This window comes from Natator depressus, chromosome 15 (assembly GCF_965152275.1).
Source record: "Natator depressus isolate rNatDep1 chromosome 15, rNatDep2.hap1, whole genome shotgun sequence".
Classification (NCBI taxonomy): domain Eukaryota; kingdom Metazoa; phylum Chordata; order Testudines; family Cheloniidae; genus Natator; species Natator depressus.
This window is the reverse complement of record NC_134248.1, coordinates 32521427-32532039: the sequence shown is the minus strand read 5'-3', so window position 1 is coordinate 32532039 and position 10613 is coordinate 32521427. Positions and strand designations below refer to the sequence as shown.

At 42.1% G+C, this 10613-nt stretch overlaps 1 protein-coding gene across 2 annotated transcripts in view; it reads left to right on the top strand.

Moving 5' to 3' along the window:
- CHEK2 (checkpoint kinase 2) overlaps positions 1–10613 on the top strand; it is a 53187-nt gene continuing 42574 nt past the window's right edge. The window contains exons 1-4 of one of the 2 annotated variants that reach the window (XM_074972956.1): positions 1–52; positions 1948–2059; positions 2712–2966; positions 5181–5305. In XM_074972956.1, coding sequence (XP_074829057.1) covers positions 2717–2966; positions 5181–5305 — 375 coding nt within the window. In that variant the 5' untranslated portion in view covers positions 1–52; positions 1948–2059; positions 2712–2716. The remainder of the gene's footprint in view (positions 53–1947; positions 2060–2711; positions 2967–5180; positions 5306–10613) is intronic. The other variant, XM_074972957.1, reaches the window with a different exon arrangement.

Sequence of the window (10613 nt, the reverse complement as noted above, 5' to 3'; positions counted from 1 at the left end):
AGCGCGCTCGGGCTCGGAGTCGGGTCAGCCTTCATTCAGTCCGCGCGCGCGGGTGAGTCCGGGTCTCAGGTTCGCGTGGGTCTCAGCCCCCCTGCGCGAGCCCGCCCCGCCCCGCCCCGCCCCGCGGAGTCCGCGCGCGCCGGTAGGCCCTGCCCCCGTCGCGCCGCACGCTCGAGCGTCGGGGCCGGGCCGGGCCGGGCCGTGTGAGCGGGGCACCCCCCGGCGCCGCCTCCTCCGCGCGGCTGACTGGCGGCGGCCGCGCCGGTCTCTGCTCCGTGGCGGCCGCAGGCCCGGCCCTCGGAGCGCTCCCTGCCAAGGCGGCGCTCCAGCGGGTCCCGCGCAGCAAGGCGCGAGGAGACGGGGGGGGCGCTGGGCGACGGGGGGGTCTCTGTCACCCCCCCACAGTGACGTACCTCTGCCAGCGGCTGCAGATGCCTGACCCAAGCTGCCCGCGCTGTGGGGCGGGGCACGTTACCTCTCCTGTCCGAAAGGCGTTTCTCTGCGGGGAAGCCGGGGAGTCTGCGTGTGACGCGAATTCTGCGCCCAGCGGGTGCCATGAACTGCCCTCTCGTGGCAGCTGCAGCCTTGCGTTTCTCTGCCAGAGTTGGGGCCTTTGCACTAGTGTCCTTGTTGTGTTTCCATTTAGGTAATAGTCTCTTGTCTCCCCATAACAGAGGTGGGCAGACTACGGCCCGCGGGCCACATCCGGCCCATGGGACCGTCCTGCCCAGCCCCCAAGCTCCTGGCCGGGGAGCTAGCCTCTGGCCCCTCCCCCGCGGCCACGTCGCTGCGTGGGCAGCGCTCAGGGCGGCAGGGCTGCCCACTCATGCAGGGCAGCGAGGCAGCGTGTCTGGCTCCGGCCAGGCGGCGTGGCGGCATGGTAAGGGGGTTGGGGCTGGGGGTTTGGATAAGTGGCAGGGGGGCCCCGTAGGGCAGTCTGGGGACACGGAGCAGGGGGTGGTTGGATAGGGCAGTAGTTCTGGGGGGGGCATCAGGGCAGCGGGAGGGGTTAGATAAGGGGTGAGGTCCCGGGGGAGGGTTGGGGCGGGAATCCTGGGAGCAGGCAGTCAGGGGACAAGGAGTGGGAGGGGGGTTGGATGGGTCGGGGGTTTTGAGGGGTTCAGGCATGGGGGGGAAGTGAGAGAGGGCGGATAGGGGGCGGGGCCAGGCTGTTTCGGGAGGCACAGCCTTCACTACCCAGCCTTCCATTCAGTTTTCATAGATTCATAGATATTAAGGTCAGAAGGGACTATTATGATCATCTAGTCTGACCTGCACAACGCAGGCCACAGAATCTCACACGCCCACTCCTGTGAAAAACCTCTTACCTATGTCTATTGAGCTATTGTCTATGAGCTACTGAAGTCCTCAAATCATGGTTTAAAGACTTCAAGGAGCAGAGAATCCTCCAGCGAGTGACCCGTGCCCCATGCTGCAGAGGAAGGCGAAAAACCTCCAGGGCCTCTTCCAATCTGCCCTGGAGGAAAATTCCTTCCCGACCCCAAATATGGCGATCAGCTGAACCCTGAGCATATGGGCAAGATTCACCAGCCAGATACCCAGGAAAGAATTCTCTGTAGTAACTGAGATCCCGCCCCATCCAACATCCCCGATGTTTTGCACCCTGATGTGGCCCTCGGGCCAAAATGTTGCCCACCCTGCCCCATAACTATCTGTTTTAGTGGCTTCTACAGCACCTATCACAACAGTCCCCAAAATGCTCTCTGTCTCTGTTGGGTTAAATGTATACAGCATCTTTTACTTTCCGTCCTATGCTCTAGTCTAGTGTTTACAATACATCGTGAAAGCCTCAGCTGCATCTCAGATGGGGGCTAAGCAATTGCTGCTGGAATGATCAGTGATGTGGAGAAGTGCTTTGGGATCTCTTTAGCTGAAATGTACGATGGAAATACATGATCATTTTCATCTTCATTAACTACTTTGCAGGTTATTTTGTGCTCTGATGCCTATTTCTTGCGCATGTGTAGCAGCTGATTTTATACGCTTCATGTCATTGTGTACCTGTGTAGAGTATCTGCAATCAAGGTTGAGACTTTAGGTTTGTATCCAAAGCTAAGGCAAAAACAAAACAAACAACCTCTCTTGGGCTGTCCAGCATTTTATCAGAGTAGTAAGTAGTATAAAATGAAGTTTGTTTTTTTTAAAATAAACTGTCACCACAGACTGTCCCCTTTTTCAAGAATGGTACCAATAATGGAAAGGGATGGCATCAGAAGTTTTCTATAATATTGAATGTTTGTTTGCTCAGGATTTTCTACTTGTAGCATTCTTTTTGCCAAGTTGAATCATTTTCTAATTGTCTCTTTCTGTTTGGAGAGCTATTGTTGTTATTGTAGGACTGGATAATTGCTGTGTGTTATACAAAGTCATATGAAATCCGTGCCCTGAAGGGCTTATCCAAAAGTCAGGGATTGTGGTTTAACTACTGCTGTACAACCAGCAGAGGGAGTGTTACACGCTTTTTTGTTTTGTTTGGTAAATTCTTGTTCAATTGAAGTGGATTACAAAAAAAATAGAGCAAACTGAACATTATCCACAAGCCTGCTGAGTTCTTTAGGCCAGAAATTTCACCTTGAAAACTACTACGTCTGTTTTAATTGTATTTAAATATTTGTCAGCTGAATTAGTTTTGGTGATGAGAAATCCTATACAATATAAAGTAATCTCTGTTTTAAACTTTGGTTCTGAAGCCAAGATGTCTCGGGAGACTGGAAGTGAATCCCAGCAATCTCAAGGTGCCCAGCAGTCTCAGAGTGGTACAAGTTCTTCCTCCAGTGGATCACAGAGTGCCAGTCAGTCTTCTTCCAGTTCTGGGACCCTCAGTTCTTTAGACACAGTTCCTACTCAGGAACTTCCTTCAATTCCTGAGGATCAGGAACCTGAAGAAATTGTTCCTCAGCCATGGGGTCGACTCTTTGCACTTGGAAAGGGTTTCTGCAATTATGGTATGTATATACCATAGTGGGTTCTCTCAAGCCAATGTGTGTAATAGGACAAAAATCCTGAAGAAGTTTAATAAAATGGAATATTTCACTTTTGAATTAATGGTAGAGTATAATTGATGGTGTGATTGCAGCTTTTGTTTGGATTTTTGTAGGGAGTGTATATTTGGTAAGTAATGTTGCCGCCATAGGGAACAAAGATATACAGCATCTACTAATCTGGAGGAAGAATTCTTTCAAGAATTCTCTTTTACTGCCTCCCTATTTGCCTGGCTAAGATTTTGTACTATTGAATGTTAGTATAGCCATATATTTGTAGAATTTGACCCCAGAGCAGAATGAGACAAACTCTTTTAAACTCTTGTTTAAAAACTCTTGTCTCATTACTGAACCCAGGGTGGGAAAAAGAATATTGACATTTCTAAGAATAATTTGATGCCTAGATGCATGCCATTTATCTGCTAGAACTAAAAAAAGATGTTTTAATCTGTGTGACTCAGTAACAGTTTGTATGCTCTTCCTGGTCTTAGGCAGAGCAAGTCAAGTGCAGATCAACATACTTAGCTAGCAGACATACTGTGAGAGCAGTGCTTTTACCATGATCTCATGCCAGTCTGCTCTATTGATGTGGAGCAGATAGACTTTAAAGCCACAGCAGGCTTCACTTGCTTGTTAGCGATCTGCCATTAGGTTTTCCTTTGTTAATAATGCACAATTATCTTATTTTTAAAATAGATAAATAGGAGAATAAATTTATAACAGTTCTGTCACAGTTCTATCAGGCAGTGTCTGCATTTTTCTTGTGGTAACTGTGATTCCTCTTAAAAAGGGATATGAAAAATTACCATGTCTATTATCTCAGAGTCGATACAAAAATATTTTCTTTTATATCAGAATCTAGCTAGGAGTTGCCTAATGAATTTGAAATTCTACCTCCCTTCTAGCTGCTGGAAGGGAAAAGGTGCATTCTGCTTCTAGTCTCCTCCCCAAAATCTCCTAGCTGTTGTTAAGGAGAAGGGTTTCCACTATTTTACACATTGTTCAGCTTCCTGGATGCTGTGGGGGGCAGGGGAATGGGTCTCTTACTGTCACTCTTCCCCAGCCTTCGATTTTTGAAACTTCTCTAGTGGATTGATCATTCCATTACAATACTAAATTTGAGTACCTCTACTATTGCTCAAAGTTCTCCCAAGCACCAGCAATCTAAAATTAATCTTATTCTAGACAATTTCACAGCTGTCCATCAGTGCAACTGACCAGAGCTGTGTTTATCTTACATTGCTGTTGCCTGACAAAGTTGTGAGCAACAGGAGAAGCCTTGGAGCTATCTGCAGAAATGGGGACATCATATAAAACTAGATTCATGTTTGAAAAACTATTATTACAATTATAAGGCTAGAATCTTAAAGGGACACCCTCAACGTAAAATGTAGTAAATCTTTTTAAAAAAAAACTCAATACTTTCAAGCATTACAACTGACCTTGAACTTCCCTGACCATTTGCTTTTTCTATTTTTAAAAAAACCTTTGCATCTTCCCTGTAGGTTGTGTGAAAGACTCACAGAAATTACTAAACTTTAAGCCCTGATCCTGCAAACAATTATGCACATGAGTGATCCTAATGTAGTTACTTACATAAGTAAAACTAAGCATGTTTGTAAGGATTGAAGCATCACTTGGGACTGTAACATCCCTAGATTTTTGAGAACCTTTTAACTGCTACATCTAGACATTATTTTTTCTTGTTGCTGCAGTTTTGTTTATTACTGATCATTGCTCTAGATAGTAATGTTTTGGTTCTTAAATTAGCTTTTCACCATTTAAAAATTAGCTATGATTACGCATAGTTTATTTTAAAGGGGTCTGGTTCTTTATGCGTATGCATGTGAATTCTGGTGTTGCTCAACCAGAATTTGTAATTTTTGGAGTGAGACAGTTTTTATTTTGCTTCACATTTTCATTCTTATACATGAAATGTTAATGTGAGTCATGTTAAAAGGGACAGAAGTGGGGGCAGGAAACAACTGTCTTTTATCTTTATTTAGAAATAAAGAAGTAGCAGAGGGTTCAGGCAGTGTCTAATGAATCTTGCTTTGTCTCCTGTTCCAAGTGCTATAATTTGGTACCATTTTGCAGTGGTAGGTCTAATTTACTGGAATTTTGTGTTCTCTCTCTCTCTCTCTCTCTCTTCCTCCCTCCTTGTCCCCCCAATCCCAGACTGCGTGAATGACGAGTGTTGGTTTGGCAGAGACAGAAGCTGTGATTATAGCTTTGCTAAGCTAGGGTTGACCGAGACAGGCTTATACCAAAACTACAGCAAGAAGCACTTCCGAATCTTCAGGGTAGGTGCTAAAAAGGCCGTTTACCCTTTTCCCTCTGTCCTGTAAAGAAGGAAACTGGATTAACTGAAAAATTCTAAATCAAAGCTTCACTGCTTTTCAGACAAGGTGGATTGATTTAAATCAGCAGCCAGGAAGCCTTGATTTAAATAATAAATTAGAATCTTACTTTGCATATACAGTTATTTTCTTAAAGACAAGTTGGTTCTCATTGGTTGGTAACCATTAAAACATACTGATTAGCAACTAAATATAGCTTTTACACTAAATGTAGTACCAGGAGGATGTACTATATTTATCCACATTTATTTAGACAGTTATATAGTGTAACATACATTTATTTGTGTTCTTAATTTTTACATTTTTTTTATTCTGTTAGAAATGGTGAATGGCACATTTCTTATTAGTAGGTGATGTTAATTTTTATTTGTGATTCGTGTCAAGCTCTATTTGGACGGAAACTGGAATTCAATTAAAAATGAGCAAAACCAGCATAACTAATTTACAGGTCTTAAACTGTAACTGTAAATGGAGAATAGTAATTGAGTGGGGTGTTTCCAATGGGGTCCCACATGGATCAGTTATTGGTCCTACGCTGTGTAATAACCTAGAAGCAAACATAAAATAGTGACTGGTAAAGTTTGCAGATGAGACAAAAGTTGGGAGAGGTAGTGAAGCAGACAGACAGGTCACTGATTCAGAGTGACCGAGATCTCTTGGTAAACTGGGAGCAAGAAAACATCTAGAAACAAAGAATGTAGGCCATACTTACAGTGTGTGGGCCTCTATCCTGAGAATCAGTGACTCTGAAAAAGATTTGAGCGATGTGATGGATAATTAGCTGTACATGAGCTCCCAATATGAATACTGCAGCCAAAAGAACTAATGGTATCCTAGGATGCATAAACAGGGGTATCTTGAGTAGGAGTAGATAGGTTATTTTACCTCTGTATTTGGCATTGGTGTTACTGCTGCTGAAATACTGTGTCCAGTTCGGGTGCCCACAATTCAAGAAGGATGCTGATAAATTGCAGAGGGTTCAAGGAAGAGCCATGAGAGGGATGAAAAGAGCGCAATCTCTTAAGCTTAACAAAGAGAAGATTAAGGGGTGACCTGAAAAATCTATAAGTACCTAATGGGTTCTTCAGTCTAGCAGAGAAAGGTGTAACATGATCCAGTGGCTGGAAGCTAAAGCGACTCAAATTCAGACTAGAAATAAGGTGTAAATTTTTAACAGTGAGAATAATTAATGATTGGAACAATTTACCCAGGATTGGGGCTGATTCTTCATCACTGAGAATTTTATATCAAGATTGGATAATTTCCTGAAAGATATATTATTTTAGGGAAGCTCTATGCTCTGTGTTATACATGAGGTCAGACTAGATGATTATAATGGTCCCTTCTTGCCACAGAATCTATGAATGTTTTTTATTGGTTAAATAAAACTACCTTAAATGTGCTCGATATACAAGAAGATGTAAAAGGTGTCAAAACATGTTTGGCATTTAGAAGCAACTGATTTATTAAATAAAAGAAGTATATATAGTTAATGAATCTGTGATGGTTTCTGGTCACTATGTATTTCAAGATTTTAGAACGATTAGATTTCATCCCCTCACTTAGTTTTTATACATAGATTGGAAGAGGAAAACAAGCTTTCCTGCTTTTTCAACTCCCAATCATTTTCTTATCTTTGAATGAACTAGTCATTGATCTGAATAAGTTGAAAAAACTGAAATGAAGAAAATATCCTCTCTGCACATGTAGAAGAGGCTACTGCTGTCAAAAGCTGTTTAGCACTTCAGAAAATTCTGGTTTCAGATGCTTAGCCAGTGACTTTTAGCAGTTCAGAGATTTGACTTTCTATAAAACTTTGGGAGTAAACATGTACTGCTTAATATTTTTTCATTTAATTTACATGGTTTTAATAGATTATGGTAAATGTAGGCCTTAACGTCGGTTGTCATAATTTAAAATTTAGTTTTAAATAGGTTTATTTTTTAAAAAGAATGTAGTTAATTTAAATAAAAATTGGTTGTTTTTTTTTCTTTTTTTAAAAATCACTGATTTTTATCCACCCTGTTTTCAAAGACTTGAGTCACAGACTTTAAGGCTAGAAGGGACCACTAGGTTATTTAGTCCGACCACCTGTACAGCAGAGACCACTGGTAGCACTCAGCATCCACATACTGAATTCAACAACCAAAATTAGACCAAACTATTACAGCCTCCAGGAGACTAAACTGTTATGTGCCAACTGCAGAGAACAGGGATGCCACAGGTCTCAAACACAGGACTATGGGGCTGCTGAAAGCATGATCTTTTTCCTCTACATCACTGAGCTGCAAGGGGAGATGAGGGAACTGCTGCTAAAACCCCACCACCAAAAGTTACACCCACTGAGTGTACAGGGACAGATGATTAACGGAACATTGCTGATTGGATACCACTCGCTATAAAGTTTGCTCTTCCTGTCCCATCTCTTGTCTGAGCAACATGCCTACTGACTAGTTGCTAGGCCTGTTGCTACGCAGATCTCTGAGACCAAGTCTCTGCTTCCTTGCGTGGTTTCTACTCCTTATTCCTGCTACCATGCCTCATCCCTGCTACCTACCGTGTCTCCTCCCTGCTCCTCTTACCAGATCTGGTTCTTGATTCCTACTTCCTCACTCAGACCCAAGTTGCTGACTCCAGCTTTGACCCTTGGCATAACGTTTGGCTCTGACTCTGGCTTGACCCTTGGTGTGACCATAGTTTACTCCTGGCTCCAACCACTAGGTCAGAGAGCCCACATTAAGGGCCCTGACAAAGAGGGACTGTAGTGTACCAGTAATGAGGCCGTTGCAACAGCAGAGAAATGATTAAATGAGCTATATAACCACCATCCACACATACTGCAGAGGAAGGCATAATATCCTCAGGGTCACTGCCAATCTGACCTGGGGGAAAATTCCTTCCCTTCTCCTACATATGGCGATAAGTTAGACCCTGAGCATGTGAGCAAGAACCAGCCAGCTAAGCAACTGAGAGAGAGAATGCTTGGTTCCACTTCAGAGCCTGACCTGCCCCGCTAAGTGTCCCATCTCCAGCCATATCCATCTCAGAGGCTTCAGAGGAAGGAAATTAATAAAAAAAACAACAAACCCTCCCAGGATATCATCCCAGTAGCTCTTCTCTGGACCTTTCCTAGTTGAATCTTTCTTGAACATGGGTGACCAAATGAGGTCTTACCAATGTCTTGTACTGTGGTACTAATACTTCTCTATCTCTACTGGAAATACCTCACCTAATAAATTGTAGGATCACATTTGCCTTATTCACAGCTGGTAGCAGTTCATAGTTATCCTGTGATCGACCCACACACCCAGGTCTCTCTCCTCTCTCACTTCCAATTTAGGAGCTCCCAGTTTATTGCAGAAATTCTCATTATTAGACTCTAAGTACATGACCTTGCACTTCGTAGTATTTGAATTTTATTCCATTCCTGTCACTCCAGTCTTCAAGGTCAGCCAGATCTTCCTGTATAATAATCTGATCCTCATCTGTACTGACAATGCCTCCCAATTTTGTATTATCATCATATTTAATTAGCACACTCTTAGTTTTTGTGCCAAGGTGTTTATTAAAGATATTGAATAACGTTGGTCCCAAGATCAGTCCTTTAGGAACTTTGCTATTAACCTCTTTCCAGTCCAATAATTTACCTTTCAGCACAACCCAATGTCTTATCCCCTTTAGCCACTTCCTTATCCACCGTATAATGCTTATACTGATCCCCGTCTTCCCTAGTTTAAGTATTAATTGCCCATGTGGTACTGTGTCAAATGCTTTAGTGAAGTCCAAGTATGTTAGATCTACTTCACTTACCTTGTCTAAAAATTCAGTTATTTTCTCAAAGGAGGAAATTAGTTAATCTGGCATGATCTACCTCTGTTTAATCCATTTTGCGTTACATCCCCATTACATTTACTTCTATGAATTTAATGATCCTTTCCTTCACAATTTGCTCTAAAATCTTGCAAACCACAGATCAGACTAACTGGTTAGTAACTGGCTGAATCACGAATTTTTTTTTTTTGGCCTTTTCTTAAATATAGCCTGACATTAGCTATTCTCCAGTCATATGGTACTACCCCCTGAATAGATAGATTTATTAAAAATCCTTACTACTGGACTTGACATCTCATATGCCAGCTCTTTCAATATTCTGGGATGGAAATTATCCAGTCCCTCTGATTTGAGCACAAGTTTTTCTTCCACATCAGATGTGGTAATTTCCATTTCTAGTCACTCATTTCCATCAGCCGTACTGCCTTCATGCCCATTCTATATTATCATTGTTATGGAGAGCTGAGGTAAAATATTCATTTAGTTTTTTGGTCGTACCTAAATTATCTTTTAATCTCTTTCCCATCCACACTGCATAGCAGCCCAACTTCATTCTTCCTTAATGTCTTTTTAGTTATATAACTAAAAAACCTCTTTATTATTTATTTTAATTTCCTTGGCAAGAGCTAATTCAGCCTGACTTTTAGCAATTCTCATTTTATTCCATTTTCTGACCTCCATGATGTAGCTTTCTTTACTAATCAACTCCATTCTTCATTCTCTATATGCTCTCTGCTTATTCCTAATAACCTTTTTAGGTAGATATTCATCCAGCTGGGTCTGAGCCTTTCCCTACAAGTATTTTCCCCTTTCTTGGGAAATTTCAAATAGTTTTTGTCTAGTTGATTTGAAGAAATTCCAAGCCGCTTCCTGCATTTTTAAGTCTTTGAGCTCTTTGGTCCAGCTGACTTCTTAAACTAGTTCCCTTAATTTCCCAAACTTTGCCCTTTTGAAATAAAAAACCATAGTTGATGATCTGGTTTTGATTATCCTTCTATTTAATTTAAACTGAATCAGCTTGTGATCACACGATCCAAGGTTATTTCCTACGATCAGCTCTTCTATGATGTCCTTACTACTTAAAAAAAACCTAGTCTTAAATTGTTGGTTCCATGACAATTTGGTGAAGAAAACTGGCATCTGTCACACCCAGGAATAAATGGGCCCCAGCAGTATTAATAGCATTTATTCTCTATCTGTATCCGGGAGGTTAGTCTCCCATTATGCCACAATTCCCAACAGTATTTATCTCTCTAATAATATTAAAGAGATAATTATCTATGTCTGAGTCTGACCTGGGGATCTCTTGTTTTGATTTTAAGGGCTAAAAAAGGTTAAAGATGTTTAACTTTTTTATTGTGTAACATTAAAACAGTGACACTTAGTTGTTTTTGTTTTTTAACAGAGGCCTTGGTGTTAC